The sequence below is a fragment of the Atractosteus spatula genome, chromosome 1, assembly GCF_055471065.1.
Source record: "Atractosteus spatula isolate fAtrSpa1 chromosome 1, fAtrSpa1.hap1, whole genome shotgun sequence".
Taxonomy (NCBI): Eukaryota; Metazoa; Chordata; class Actinopteri; order Semionotiformes; family Lepisosteidae; genus Atractosteus; species Atractosteus spatula.
Window position 1 is genome coordinate 75,694,124 of NC_142706.1, and position 16,193 is coordinate 75,710,316.

The 16,193-nt window shown below is 42.0% G+C and overlaps 1 protein-coding gene across 1 annotated transcript in view; it reads right to left on the reverse strand.

Moving 5' to 3' along the window:
• Positions 1 to 15,472, reverse strand: part of LOC148842021 (transcription factor COE3-like) — a 134,704-nt gene extending 119,232 nt beyond the window's left edge. Inside the window, exons 1-4 of the mRNA XM_088921351.1 lie at positions 15,458 to 15,472; positions 15,327 to 15,390; positions 13,753 to 13,808; positions 3,267 to 3,340 (exon numbers count right to left, since the gene is read on the reverse strand). Coding sequence (XP_088777477.1) covers positions 3,267 to 3,340; positions 13,753 to 13,808; positions 15,327 to 15,390; positions 15,458 to 15,472 — 209 coding nt within the window. The remainder of the gene's footprint in view (positions 1 to 3,266; positions 3,341 to 13,752; positions 13,809 to 15,326; positions 15,391 to 15,457) is intronic.
• Positions 15,473 to 16,193: the final 721 nt, after the last annotated feature.

A 16,193-nucleotide genomic window follows, 5' to 3' on the forward strand; every position in this document is an offset into this window, starting at 1 on the left:
CACGACCCCCTATTCACGAGTTCACTGTCGCCACGACCCCCTATTCATAAGTTCATTGTCGTCACGCCCCCCTGTTCGTCAACCTGCCCTGATCCTCATCGTCTCCTCCCCGTTGTCCTACTCCACTCACTTCCGGATTATACCGTCTGCACAGGGTCCAGAACTACACATCGTTACACTGACCAACAGGAGACACCTGACAGACAGGTTGTCCCAATACTTTTGCTCCTTCAAAATAGAGTTTCAACACTACTGATTTCTTAAATTTACCCAAAACAATGGAACTGAGTTTATTGAAAAATAAAATATTCAAGAGCTGCACTTAGCAGTCATGCACAATTAAAATCCCAATTTAAACTCCGTTGATTGCCCTAAAACTTTTCAAAAGGTGCTGTATGTAGTCTGTTGCTAGTTATTATGTAAAGCAATATTCTACCACTACCTCTTAAAAGCAGTTTCCACCAACATCCTATTGATTGAAAAAAGTAATCCCTAACACAAGTCACTTGTAAATGTAATGGATTACATTTTAATAGTAATTCTCCCCAACACTGGTCCCCATCCACACTTCATGATACCGAATAGCTGGCTTGCATTTGAAGCTAGAAATGTCTGCAGTGACAAAAATATTTGTCCTGTGTAAATGGGTTATGAAACAATGGAGTGCACTGCCCCAGCTGAAGCGTGTGAAGCTAACATCATCAAGGAATTTTATATAGCCTCCTCCCTTGACAACAGGAGAAATAAAATCGGTCCCAGTTCATGGCTTGTTTTCGCAGGACACGTGCAGTAATTACCAAACACGAACTGGTGTCCGCAGCCAGAACTAATGATATGCAGCAATCTGCTCGGTTCTGCACAGCAGGAGAAGGCACCCTGTCACACTCCCCCTCGTCCACATTGGCAGGCTGTCTCCTCGAAACACACGGAGGCAAACACTCGCCCACAGGAGCTACTTCCATTCTCTTTCTGGTGGAAAATGCCAACCGCTGCTGTAGCACACAACTGTTAAAAAAACGGCGAAACATAATTGATTTCTTGGAACAACACTTCAAAACCGAGGATGTATGGTACGAATGTGCATGTGTTTGATGCCAGAATGTCTTGCCAAAATACATCATACACTAAAATCACTTAAAAGATTTGTATCTCACTTATAGAAAAAGAGAGCCTTATTTCCAACTGCTGCCCAGAGAGAGCTGCATATTGTACAAAATTGTTCCCGTTAATTTCTTCAAGCCTGAGAACTGTATAAACTGCTTTGCAGTTTTGACAGAGATAATGAGGGCTTGATTTCAAACCAAGGGAAACAGCTCTCAAGTTGCAGTCAGGCAAGCAGTGATGGTGATGTCAAATATTATGAGAAAGAGGTCTTGCCCTGATTCTACCCCACCTTTGCAGTAATAGAAGAGAGCACTTTCAGGACAGATGTGGGGGTGATAACAAGGAGAATGTGCTCAGATGGTCATTGTAAAAGTAAATGGTTAAGATCAATCCCTTTTGCAAATGGAAACCAGTCATAAATTAGCATCTAACAGGTAATAATTGTTCTCAGTCATCGAATGATGGCTATAATAAATATCACAATAAAAAATTAGCTTTATTCAGCTTGAACATTCATACTCAAATAAAAAAAAGCTAACTTAGCATGTTCTGGAAAACCTGCAATATACTCAGTAATGCACAGGACCTCATGAAAACTTCCCCTGCTCTGAGCCTTCTAACTAGCCAGCCCAGCAGGCTAGAAAACACACTGAGAATCCCTTCCGACATAAGGCAGAGGAGAGAGGAACATCTCTTAACGCAGGTTGTGTCACGTTGTAATGAAGGATTGGGCTGACCAGGCTCTCTTCTGTTAGAGCTGCATCCAAGGCCACAGAGATGGGCAGTGAGAGCAGGGGAAGAGTTAAAGGGGATCTAGGTGGATGTTCGTGCTACTTAACAGCAGCAGAAAAGCCAAGCCGCCTGTCCCCTCTGGTCCCTGTGAGGAGCCAGCACAGAGGCCGCACTGTCACTCTGGGGCCTCCTGGTGCTCAGAGGAACCCGAAGAAACCTCACTTGTGACTCCTGTATGACTGATAGGAGGCTGAAAATGTAATATTGTGCTGCATACAGTATGTTAAAAATATGTATAGCTGTTTATGCATCTATTTGTAAGAAGAATCAATGAGATGTCTAAGGTGCATCCTAACCTGCTAATTCCCAAACCCAGTGAGATTTCCACAGAGCTGCAGGCGCACTAACAATGCCTCTCCGCTTTACACAGACAGCACACATCCCATCACTGAACAGGGCTTTGCAAAAGCAGCTACAGGGGTGGAGACCTGACATAGGGAAAAAGATTTCTGACAAAGTGATGAAAGATCGTAGGGGTCTGGAACCAACTGCACAGCCGTGGTGCTGAAACTGCAAGTGGCTTCTTTCAAGAACCAGTAGGACTAGATCATGGGATCAACTAATTTCCAACTACCAAACGAACGGAGGGGATGAACAGAATCCTCTTGTTTAAACCATTCCTATGTTCTTATAAAACAAACGCTCACTTGTTTTGCCTAGATTTTAATAACAGAGGTCAGTGTTGAATTAACCACTAGTTGTTCATTGCAGATACATTCCAGAGCGACTATATGTTGCCTGACCTCTTAAAAGTAATCTAACCAAGATGTGTATTGTGAGTGCCAGAAAGAATTCTCTCAAGAAATACGTACTGCATTGCACATCAGATTAAACTCCAGATGGAATACATCCACGCGTGGATTTGTAATATTTACTCACATAACAAAAACCTTTGCATGGAAACATTGTAAATCTCTCAGCATTTCTTCTCCTCGCGAAGACTTTAGGACTGCGAGACTGCTGAAATGTCTAGCACACATCCAAAGCTGAGACACATCTGCTCTCCTCCACTGTAGCTCTTCTTGTATCCAAACACAGTGAGTGGTTCGACTGCGCTTCTAGTCTTGTCCGGTAAAGTTATCGCTTCCCCTAAAACTAAAAAGGAGCTGGCTAGGAAGTTTCATTCACTGGTCTTCCCACTGAAATGTATTCCTAACGAGGAAAGATTCCTTGTTTTTGTCCTTTCTAGACAGGTCCTACCTGAATCCAGCTGCACTGCATAATTCAGAAATCGCTCTTATAGAACGGAACACCACAGGGTTAAGCACCGTAAATACCACCCGAGTCTAAAGTGTTCATTTTCATCTGCATCAAACCATGGCGATGCAGAGCCTTGCAGAGAGATGGCTGCAGGCGAGGAGGGATCTTACCTGCACATGATCTCGTGGGTGAGGAGAACACGGCACATCTCCGGGTTCTTGTCCTGGCCCTCGTATATGATTGGCTGAAATGAGAAGGAGGTGGAGGGGAATCAGCGCGTATGACTGACATTACACACCAGCGTCACAGAGGTCTGTCACAGCAAAGGAGCACGAGCAAGTAAAAAAGGTTGCAAAGGAGGAGAGGCCGTCTGACACTCTTTTGGTAATTTATCTGCTAAGCTCACAAATGTCACTTTCTCAAAACAAAAGTCCAGAGTTTGGAGCTTGACACCTAGGCTGAATTTCTATGGAAATTTCTATGGAATGAAGACATTCTTCCCTTCCATCCTAAATAAATTTCCTTTTAGTTTCCAGTCGTGAAAAATCAAAAAGAAAAACTGAAAAGCCAAGATTGCGCACGCATTCAAACCCTTTGCCGTGGCTAATCCAGCTTAATTTAGGTGTACAACATTACCTTAATGAGCCACAAAAATAGCTGAGTGGTCTCTTTGTGCAGTAACAGTGCTTCTTGGGATTTCAGAGAACTAACACCTGTCTCTGTGAGGTTCCTTGGTCAGGTAGTGAATTAACAGCAAAGACAGAACCATGAAGACTAAGAAGTTTCCAACGCAAGTTAGAGACAAAAGTCTTTGTAAGGCACCAATCACGAGAAGGGTAGAGGAAGTATCCACAGATGATTCCCAAGACAGATCTTGACCAAATCAGCCAAGAACAAAGGGCAAACAGCACACCAAGCCAGCGTGCTAAACTGGCAGAGATTTACCCAGAAAGACTTGCAGCAGTAATTGAGGTGCTTCCACCAAATTTTAGACTCACGGGCAATCAACAGATATCAGTTTTTTCTCTTTAGTTTTCGCTGACGTTTTACTGTATCTTACAGAAGCCCATTACTGCCTCAAGAAAATGTGTATCTCGTCATTACGAGAACATTAAATTGTAATTATGTAAAAATGATTTACTTATTACGAGATAGTACATTATCTTGGAATTGCAAGGTCCAAGTGATTATTTGATTTCATGAACAGCCTATTACACTGTACAATGACAGGGCCTAAAAACTACCATAAGCTCAGCTGGAACTGTGGATTCAGTGTTCGTGACAGGGCCCAGTGCTGAAGAATGTGCACACAATTACTTTCCAGTGAGGTTTAGTCATAAAGAAGTGTTACAATTTTTAGGTTGTGAATGGAATCATTATAAGCCTTAAACAATAAAGACCGAACTGCGCAACTGAATCCATTACTTAAAAGTCCACTAATGATAATGCACAGTAGGTATTGTATGACAATTGTGCTATCATGTGATTATCACATACTGTATACTATGTGATAATGTACTATCTTGTAATAATGAGACAATTTATGATCTCAAAATAATGGCATAATTGTCACGTAATTACAAGACACACATGATTTTTTTTCTTGATGGCAGCAATGTGCTTCCCTACAGTAGTAACTTACCGTATCTGACCCTAGGAAGTTTTCAGATAAATGATTCAGGTTATAAAGAAAATATTAAGTTTAAAAACGTGTCTGCATCATTTTATAATTTCACCAAATGGGACATCATGGGAAGGGTGTGAATAGATCTGTAAGGACCTGTATATATACAGACGAATCTCACCCAACACTTCTACGTCCTGTCCATCTTTCCAAAAACACATGGAACCCTTAACTTTGGATTCATCCCCTGGCCATTTTCAGACACTATTCCCATAATATTATAGTCCCATGCTAATATGTTAGCCTTGAGTTGCTGGATTTTATTCCCTATACTTCTAGTACTGAGCTACAAGCTTTCCTGATGCCACCAGAACTGACCTGTTGTGAGTTCCTTGGCCTGCAGTCCTTAAGGTTAAATGCCCCTGAACTGCTCTGGACATACAGTATACTTTGTTATAACACCCTCTGAAACACCTAATATACGGCTTTGACAGATGAACAAGGAAAGTCAATGGAGAAGAAGTGAAAAACCATTTTACATTAGAGAGAAAGAGAATGCTGAAGGACAGAGCTACCATGAATTTTTGTTTCACCTTTTCAGTTCTGTAATTAAAGGTATTGCAGAGCTCAAACCAGCAGTCACCTATTCTTTAGATTCCAGTTGTGCAGTGCGATGCACAAAGTTTGAGGTTAAACAAAGGATGCGTTTAAGACCCTTTCCTGGAAAAGAAAGGCTTTTGCTCATCTGTGACTTCAAACACTCCAACCTCTCATCAATCAAGAGATGAAAGAGGCTACCACCAGACATTCATCAATAAACTGTGTCATTCTCGACTCTGATGAAGGATGAGTACTGCATATTAACTGGAGAAATACCATATTTTTTCTCCTTTTGCCTCCCCATGAAAGCAGGGGGGGTCAACCCGGCATACAACACGCAGGTGGCCGCTTGGCCATACAGTGCCGGCTTGCTCCCCAGAGTGAGATTCTTTGAGGATAACGACCACTTTTGCGTTATTGATCTCTGAATGACTAAGCCCTTTCTTCTTTATTAACAACTTCCAATTTCGCCTGGGATTCGATGTATAATGGTAGCTTCTGACAAGGCTATGGATCGGCGCTGCAGCTGACACCTGACACTTTCAAAGCTCCTTCATTCTGTAAATGTTGTATGTGGTTGGGGGATACTGAGGCATAACACTGAGTATTGTTCCAGTCACATAAGACACAGCAAAGTTCACTCAGATTCACAGAGAGCTCATGGCTTTAACTATTCAGAGTAAAACAACACCTCATAGGTTAAATACTGAGCACTTGTGCTGCTCTCTAATATGCCAAAAGCAGAGACCTGTCTGATATTAGGGAAGCAATCTGAGACACAGCTATAGAGGAAGCACAGGTGTGGTCATATCTGTGCAACTTTAATACCTCCCTGCACTCCACTACTGTATGTTCAGCTGAAATGTTTCATTTCAGAAGCACCTCTTGCTAAGAAAGCTAGGATGCCAAATAATCACAGCATTAATAAAAAAGGCTCAGTTGGAGCATGGCATATTAAAAAATCTCCATTTTCACAAGGAGCTAAGACTAATTCATTTAGATACGCAGTGTCTTACAGCTATTGTCACAGATGCAGTGACAATAGTGAGTACCGTCCTGATTAGTCGACTGATTCTGAATGCTGGCTTCAGCATATTGAGAGTAAGAAAAGCTTAATAGATACAATTTTCACTTCATTGAAAATTTAAAATTCACCATTTAAAAATAGCACTTAAAATTTCAAATGACACATTAATCGTTGCAAATGTTTATGCTTTCGATGTATTTTATCTAGATCATATCACGTGGAAAGCACTTTGTGACACTTCAATGTGACGGGTGCTTTAAAAATGATCAAATTAAGTTACATTTTCTCTGCCTTGTGCAATATCAAAATATCTGAGTTGTGTTTTACTATGAAATAAAAGAACAAGACGGGGTACACCCTGGACAGCACTCCAGTCCATCAGGGCAGGCAGACACAGACACACACTCACGCCAGGGCCACATTTCCCAGAAGCCAATTAACCTGCACTGAACTATGGGAGGAAACCAGAGAACCCAGTGAAAACAAACAAACTCCACGCAGACAGCACCCCCAGTCTGGGACTGAACCCAGGGCCCCAGCACTGCGAGGCAGCTAAGATAGCCACTGTGCCACCATGCCACCCCAAAACACCACACAATCGTTACAATTATGTCTTATCTGGTCACCCATTCACAACCGCAGTGACAAGAGAAATCACACTGTACTCCACTCCTGCAGGTGAAGACATCACCTGAGAACTGGAGAAGGAAAGACTGTTCTCCCATCACCCACAATCCCTGCCGAGAGGTTTTGATTTCCTTAGCTTCTCTCCAAGCAGGATAATCAGCATACATTCAAGCAACTGCTACTACTCTACTCAGGCACGCTGCCAAACGAGCTCAGTGGCTGACAATTACGCCTCTCGGTTTCATCAGGAGATTCATACGGGGGTGTGCAGCTTTTTTCAGATACACAGCTCATTGAATAACCAGAGCTGCTGTCAATACAGGCCTGCGATTGGTCATTGCTGCACATGCACTGCTTTCCACCCACCACAATGGGAGCCTCCCCGCCTGCATTCAAACCGCATGTCCAATAACCACACAATACTGTACATACTGCAGGTTTTCACTGCGGCATCATGGTTCAGGAAATTGTATTTACCGTATGTGACCATAATAGTGACACGTGTAAAATTGTCTGTTGAATTCATCACAAACTGTCTTTTTTGTTCTGCGTTGAAAATGCTGCAAGGGTTCAGAGTTTTCAGCGAAGCTAGTATCTGCATGCATCAATCACCTTTACAGTTATTGCTGTCTTTGAGTGCATCCTTATGCAGCTTTCATAACGCTATCAGAGAGGTTACATATGATGCTACAACCACATTCATAATCCTTTATGTTATGTTAATAAAACATTTGTCAGAGAGCACATTATAGCAGCTCTGAGAAGTTGGCAAACAGCACCAACAGCGAACCCCACTGCATTCGTTAGTGCTCTGCCCTTGCTGGTTTGTGCCGTTGAGAGCAGACTTCGTGCTGCTTTCGTTTCTGAGATATACTGTAGCACCTTCGTTTTCGGGGTTTGACGTCACTCAGCCCCCTGAAACAGCGACAAGCATCACGTTACTCCCTGAAAAATGAAGGTGCTTTATCTCCGTAACAAAAACACGTCAGACGCTACTTTCAACGGCACAAACCGGCACCAACTGAGCACTAACGAATGCGTTGGCTTTCACTGTTTGCTGTTTGTTGGAGTGTCAGTTTCATGGAGCTCGTTATTGCATGCCTTAGGGATAGGGTTACGATTATCAAGGCTAATTGTTAATTAGGCTTGTGTTATTATGAAAACGTTTGTACCTGTTACATCCTTGAAGAATGACAATATAGAGTTCTAACTCTTGTTAATATTTATATTGCCTGTCTTCCAACAATGTTCCGTTTTGTTGAATTACAAACGATGCACACACATTTTTTTTAAAGTGAATATTTCGAATCAAAACTTGAATCCTCAAGCTGAAAAAATGTGAGATGTCAGCATATGGTGCAGAAAAAAATGACAAAGCTACAATATTTTGATTGCGTAAGTCTTCTGCCCCGTGAGTCAATATTGGTGGAAGCAGCTTTGGCAGTATTTACTGCTTCAAGTCTTGGGCATGTCTCTGTTACCTCTGCACACTCTAGTCGTGCACATTTCACATATTCTTCAAGGCAAACTAGTGCTCACAATAGACTGGCAAAACATCATTGACCATACCGTGCACAATTTTGCTCACCACATTGCACCACATTGCAAAAATGATATTTCTGCGCTGGAAGCCGCTCAGAGAAGACCAACCGCATACAGTATAAAGAAATGTCCTACACTGGACAAGCTAAAAAACCTGACAAGCTGTGGTCTTGATCAGAAGATACAGTGATGGGACCTAATTCAAGTATTTGGCCAAACACAAAACTGCGACTCAGACCAGCAGGTCCTGCGGTAGGGGGCAGTATTCTGGGAAGTGCCGTGCACTGGCACCGCAGGTGATGACAATGTTACCCCTTGGTGTTATTGGGGTCATTATTTCCAGCAGGTAGCTGCAGTTTCATTAAGAATATTGATGAATCTCTTGGGCTGAGACTCTGTGGATCAGCAGGCTGCCCTGCTGATTGCTGACAGGAGGATGTGGGTACAGATGTGCAACTTGCAGGGCCCTGCAGGCACTGGGCATGGTGACCAAGAGTGTTTGATACCTGGCTGATGAGGGGAAGGGAATCATAACAGGACAAGAGCCGCAAAGGCATCAGTCACCTGTGATTTTAATCATCTAACCCATAAACCCCACAAAGCGAAAAAAGAGCTGCTGTGCTGCAGCTGGCCAGTGTCACTCTCCTGCTTCTTCAGCTTCAAACTGCACAAGACAAGACCTGCTGCATTGAATTGGTTTCTTTTTAGTTTTCTACAAATGTGAATGAATCCACTCCAACGGAATTCTGATCAATACAAAGAGCTTCTTTGGCTTCTACCTGTTATAATGTCGTTCAAAAGGCACAAAAGTTGCTCTTTCTTTAAAGATCTGGCTGTTCTTATTTCAGGTTCCATTTGGCTCGTTTTGCTTCTTGGTGTTATTTTAAATAATAATTATTTTAATATGATAATATGACAAAAAGCTTACTGAAATAAGATTAAAATATGTGGGTAGTATGCATGACTATAAAAATAGTTTATTTATCTACACTGCTGTGCAAGAGTATTAAACGCATTCAGGAATTCGTAGATCAGCATTTTACTCAAAGCCTCCACTACAATTTTTTTTGTTGTAACAACTTTGAGTATCATTAATAGCTTATTGTGGATAAGAAGAAACCAGACTGTGCATTTTAGGCATCTTTAAATCCCATTGATCAGAATCTTCAAAAACCTGATCTCAACAGCTCACAGGTCTACCGTACATGAGCAGCCAGTGTAAAGCCTCATACAGGCAGATCCATCACAGATGCCAGTTAAATTGAATTGACTCAGTGTCACGAGTTCCTTTTAATTAACATTATTCCTCTTTACAGGAACTCTATAGGTAGAAAAAGACTGAAATGGTGCATGCTGTACTACAAAATAAGATCTTTCAGAACCTACAATAAAATGAAATAAAACTTTTTTGAGGACATTTGAGGATCACTATAGAATTATTTTGCAGAAAGAAAGAAACACTGAGTGAAAAGCACAGAACAGTGCAAAATGTCTAAGACCCTTGCACTGCAGAGTATATGTCTATCAGCTCGTGAGTGAATTCAGTTTAGTGAGCATGTCGCGATGCTGTCAGTAACAGGAGAAGAGGTTCAATTCTCACTATTACCTGATTTGAACCGTAGCCATTCAATACTCTTCCCGGATGAGACCCATCATTTTCTCAGCCACAATGTCCTCAAAAGCAATTCAAATGACACAAAAAACAATGGCACCAGGCCTCAGGGTCGAGAAAAACAAAGCTCTGTATTAAATAATATTAGCACAGAAATAGTAGAAGCACAAGAGGCACTAGATTTGACTTAAGATCTGGAAATCTCAAAGGGCTGATAGTATTCTGTCAATTGTACCTCAGGAAACAAAAGAAGCTATTCAGAGGCTGTGAACACAACTCTCCCAACAGTCACTCAAGACAAGGGTAGTGTCCATTCACTGGAAAGTTGCTAACATATCTCCCATCTATTAAAAGGATTACAAAATCAAAACAAGTATTATTTCTACTAATTATGGTTAACTTCTGGTAAGGTTATGTAAAAAATGATAATTAGAACCAAACTACAGGATACAGTATATCATCTGTATGGCAATACTGTAGATTCCCAGGGGACAGTCAGTATGCATTTAGAATAAACAGGTCTTGCACAAAGAAGAAATGTTGAACAAATAGGAGCAGCAATTAATGCAAGAGCCTATGATATGATATGGTGAAGTTTGAATTTGAGAGGGTTTGTATTAAAGTTCTCATAAAAGATTAATTTTCAAATTGTAAAAGGCTTGCAATCAAGATAATGCATGTATCTGGATTGAGATCGGGTTAATGGAAAGGAAGAGAGGGCAGTAAATAGGTAGTGAATGTTTAAATGAGGGTGATGTAATTAGTAGCATACCCCAGTGGTCTGCATGAGGGCCAATGCTCTTCATAGACTCTGGTATAACAGGTACAGTAAACTAGACACGCTGAAGATTATACCAAAATAGGAAAATTAGCCAACACTGTTGAAGAAGAAAAGAAAATTCAAAAGGATTCAGTCAAAAGGCAAGACTGGGCCAACACCTATCAGATGATATTTGCTGTAGACAAGCGCAGTGTGTTACATTCAGGTAGAAAAGGCACAAACCACAATACAAAACAGAAACATCAAGCTTTCTTATGACAAAGACTCGGGTGTTTATGTTGACACACCAATTACATCTTCTAAGTAATGTCGGTAAGCAATAAGGGATATATAGTTAAAGGTGTCTAGTTTTTTAACCTAAGCATGGTGTGTTAAAATTGTACAAAGCACTATTAAGACTTCACTATTACTGTATGTACAATTCCAGTTGCTATGATACAAAAAAATGCTACTCTTGAATTAGGTCAGAAAAGAGTGACCAGATACATTTGGGGCTAGAAATGAAGTAAGCAGAAATGTTATGCTCTGACATATAAAAATAATTGAATGTCTTTAGTCTTAAAAGGAGAAGACTATGGGGGTACCCAATTCTTGTATTCCTAACTATCAAAAGCACTGATCAAATCAACCCAGTGGGCTTCTTCAGAATAAACAGTGAAACACATAGCAAGGAACAGAAGGGAAAGTGCACTTAAAATGAAAACAGGAGGCACTTCTCTACACAAAAGGTTGTAGGAGTTTGGAACAAGGTGTCCAGCCAGGTAGCTGAAGGCGATACCCTGACTTTTGTCATGGCTGGATGAGATCATCAGATCAGTTAACTACTAACTACCAAACTGTCCTTTTCTGGCTGAATCACTCTGATCTTCGTATGTTCTGGAAACATAGATATGGAAACAAAATAAAAAAAGCACTTCTTAACACAACAGTTTATTTGCACCTGTGATTCTACTGCCCATTTGCTGTTTCATTTTCTACTGTAAGTGCGAAATACATAGCGCTGGGCAGCGAAAGTGTTAACGAGCTCTAGCTAACCAAGGTGACAGCTATGAAAACTGTGATTCGACGGCACCCATCTTACTTACAGAGGTACCGTGTATCAGCCCACTTGAGCAAGGTTGCTCCTCTGTCACTCAAGAGGGTGGGGGGGCAATTTTTTACGGGCAGGATCTGCACCCCACCCGCTGCACGGCACTGCAGGTTCCCACAAACCCACAAGCGGGAGGCTGCGATCTCAGCAATGTGACTTGCCAACCTATTAACCCCTCTGGCTTGAAATACCCGCGGGGCACTGCCGACACGATCAGCCCTGTGTCAGGTAGTCGGGGACACAGCGGGCCAGTGATTGATCCCCTCCCAGGCACAGCAGACGGGTGCCTATCGATTACGTTGGGCTGGGAGGGCTGAGTGCTTTATAATACAATATACTGGTATCTCTCCATTCGTCTGTCAACAGCTTCGGTTTGGGGATTGGAACAGATGGAAAACAATAAAAGAATGAATGGGAGCAGTTAGGAGTAAATTGAAAACTATTAGGGTTTCACAAAGCCCCTGACATAAGCTCTTATAAAGAAATATGACCTTTTGGTTCCCCTCCCAGGCGTGCCTTATGGAGACAGATTCAGAGCCAGGACAGCGCGCAGGAACATGGCCAGAGGGGGCGCACCCCTCCAGCCCCACTGGGGACAGAGCGACAAGGACCCCAGGATCGCTGCAGGCAGGGGGAGCGGGGAACGGTGGCACCGGGATTGGGAATTTGTATGGGAATTGGGAATTCTTCTGTATTTGCAACAATCGGTAGAGGTTAGGCTACCAGCTCCAGGCAGATTGAAGTTTTTTACGTCTAAATTTTTAGAAAATTTTTATTTTCTAAAAAAGAAAGATGACCCTGTCGCTGTGTGTGAAGCTCGGTTTTGTCTGCGAGGAAGACTAGGGTCCGCTTTAGCACCACAATAGTAACACTCCTGTGCTCATTCATCCTTGACCACAGCTGTCAAAAAGCGTTAGCACTGCGCTTCTCTGAGAAAACAAAAAAAATATGTTTTTGAATTTCATTTAAAAAAGTAAATACAGTACTGAATAGGATAAAACATTCGGCATTGTTGCTTTTTGGCTGGTTTGTTCGCGGTGTTGTTAGAAGAACAGTTCTAGTAACATAATCATGGTAATGATCACTTCTGCTGTGTGAGAACGAGCTTTTCTCTTTCTACTTCTCAGCATGAATTAACCTCTGCTCGATCGCGCGCCGACACGCCTCCCCTCAGTCGAACCCGTGTTGTGATGTTATAGGCTCTACTCTGCACTGGCCTCTAGTGAATCCGTCTAGTGTCACAAGCAAAACAGACTCTTCGCTGAATGTGCCAAGGCACTGGTTCGAGGTATCAGCAAAATGGATAATTTAACGCGCTGTGACACCTGCACTAAGTGGAGAAGAATTGAACACCATGGATGATACAGGCACGGCCTGAGATTTCAGAGCTGCTGAGGTCAGATGTAATGACTGCCTGATTGTATCCAGAGTCATTACTCCTTATCTTTCAAAGGTCCCAGCTCTAGTCCTAGAGGGGCAATTTTTTAGAGGCGCCTTTTAATCAGGAGCTCCTGAAGAGCTGGAAAAATCTATCCAGCTTTGTCAATTAAGCCAATAATGAGCTCCATCGCTTGGTTCAGAGTTGCACTAGGATAATACCCCGCAGGACTGGGCTTGGGAGGCCTTGTTCTAGACTTGCATTCTCTCATGAGAAGCCAGAGTCAGGAGCGTACAGCACCATCAGCGTCACTGCAGGCCTGACATGACCCCTGTAGCTGTCTCTCTCTGGGGCACCCTCAGACGACAGTCTTACCTGTTTTGTCATTGAGTCTATCAACCGTACGTACAAGTCCTGTTCTGTCCTGATGCCTGGAAGAAAAACAAGACAAATCAATACGCAGGGCGGGAGCAGCTGATAACAGAATCCTATAAAGAACAGAGTGGAGGACTCTGACAGTGTCTTTACACTCATTAAGGTGCACAAAACACTCTCGAGATCCAGCTGGGATTTTTTCCCTTACCAAACAGGGAATGGGATGTACTGTAAAACACAAGGCTGTAAAAGTGAATATCTATTTCCCCTGGTCGGATAATAATTTAAATTCAGTCCAAAAGAGAAAAAAAAGGACCTGCCAGAATGAAATAAGCCCCCCTTGGTTGTGGATCAAGCCTTGTGAAGACACAAAGTTGATACGTCCCTGAGCTCTTGTCCCAGTCCAATACACATGATTGGTCTTTAGGATGAAATACACTATGTACACTTTGTACACTTTTCAAAATTAAAAGAGACTAGGGTTTTCTTTTTTGGAAATGTACTCTTAATTTACCTGGTGCACAGTGGCTTTAGAATTTCTTGACACTCATGATACAAATTAGGCTGGCAATCAAAACAAACAAAAATATTTTTTGTACTTCAAAGCACTTATGCACATCAACATTTTTTTTATTCTAAGCTTTTACTATGGAGTTTTGCATACTTTCAAGTCCCATGTGCCTTTTCCTTTAGGAAGAAATCAAATGTCCTGATGAATGAAGTAAACCAGAACCTTATTCCATGAGCTGTATAGTGTGGCGTTATTGGTATACAAAGGCAATTTAAAGGCTGAGAAGAAAACAGCTCTCAGAAAGCTATCCAAGAACTTCGAAAGTGTGCAGAAGATTCTGACACGAGCTGTGATCCCAGTGTACTCTGGTCTTTAGGGTTTCCAAGTCTCTTCACTGCAGGAATGTTGCAAGGAAATGAACAGGATTTTATTGAGGGTACGGTTCTGCTACCTTTTAAAATGAATGTAAAATTCTGTTAAAGCAAACTACTGGGATATGTTACAGCCAATAAAACCATAACATAAAAAAACATACTGCCTTGAATAAGTCATTTGATCAACTTCTTTTTTTGGAAACGTACTTTTCTTAAAAAAATGTAAGATCTTAGTCACGGAAAAGAGAATTGATTTTTCATATACTCTGCCTTGGTTTGAAATGAATCAACTCGTGTCTCGGAAAAAGTCACACACACCATATACTTAAGAAGGGTCTGTATTCTGGGAGGCCTGGCCCTTATCCTGCACAGCGCTGACTGACAGCATGATCTAGGACTCACAACAGAGGGGTCTGTGGATTCATGCACAATGAGTGTGTTTGACATGCATGTGATGTGCTGTAATAGCACCCCCCTAAAAAACTGTTTCTTCTAGAAGAACATCAAATGCAGGATTAGGTACATTAACTTCAGGGTGCAGATATGACAAGTATTCATTTCTTATTTACATCTATATAATTGTCCTTACTTCCTATTCTTCCCTTCACTTTTGCTAAGGCACCAGCTGACTGACAGGCTAAACAATCTTCTCTGGATCGTGCGTAAGACTCGCAGGTTCATTCTCTTACCATTGCTGTATAGAAGCTGTAGCCTGTAGTGAATCCCGTTATTGGTCTTCTCCCCATTGTACTCCTGGAAGAGAGAGACAGAAATCAATCAGGGCCCTCCCTGTGTGTGTTCCCCTGCCACGAGAGCTCACCTCAGATGAAGTCATCATTAACTAGGGCCTAATGAGATCACACCACTCTGACTGGAAAAAAACATCTCTTTATCCGAGCTGATCCCTAAATCCTCCCTATCACGGACATTCAAATATCCAGCCACAATCCTGGCAGATGTTGCATTCCAAGTCTTAAGACTACATCCAGTGCCCTGGGAATATCCAAACTAATAATAAGACAGTGCTCAGAATCACTTTGCATTAGAAGGCAGCTATGAATAAGTCAACGTTAATATGTGAAGAATCAGTGTTAAGGCCTTACAGAGTACAGTGTCTGAGATTTATTCGCAGCTCTTAAAGGAGCTGGGAGGCCAAAACTGTCAGCAGTAATCCTAGTTAAACGTGGTGCAGTGATCACCAGTACATCCACCAACTAGTGGTAGAAAATTAAAAGGAAGCAAAAAAAAAAGTAACACTGAGAAAAGCTAGTGAGGAAAGCAAAGAGACAAGATCGCATCAAGAAACACTTCAAAACAGCATGCTAACCCAGCAACAAAAATAAGGAAAGCCCAGTCTAAGCCTGGGGCAGACTTAAACACGACGAAATTCAAAAGCTGTAGGTGAGCTGGCGGAATAGAAATATGTTCATTTAGCAAGGTGATAAACAATAATGAAGCGGAACTGAGTGTTTCCTGGGTGGAATAAGCACTCCAAACATAATGCACTAATCCTCCACTGAGGAGGCACAGACAGGTAAACAGTTATAGGTGTAGCG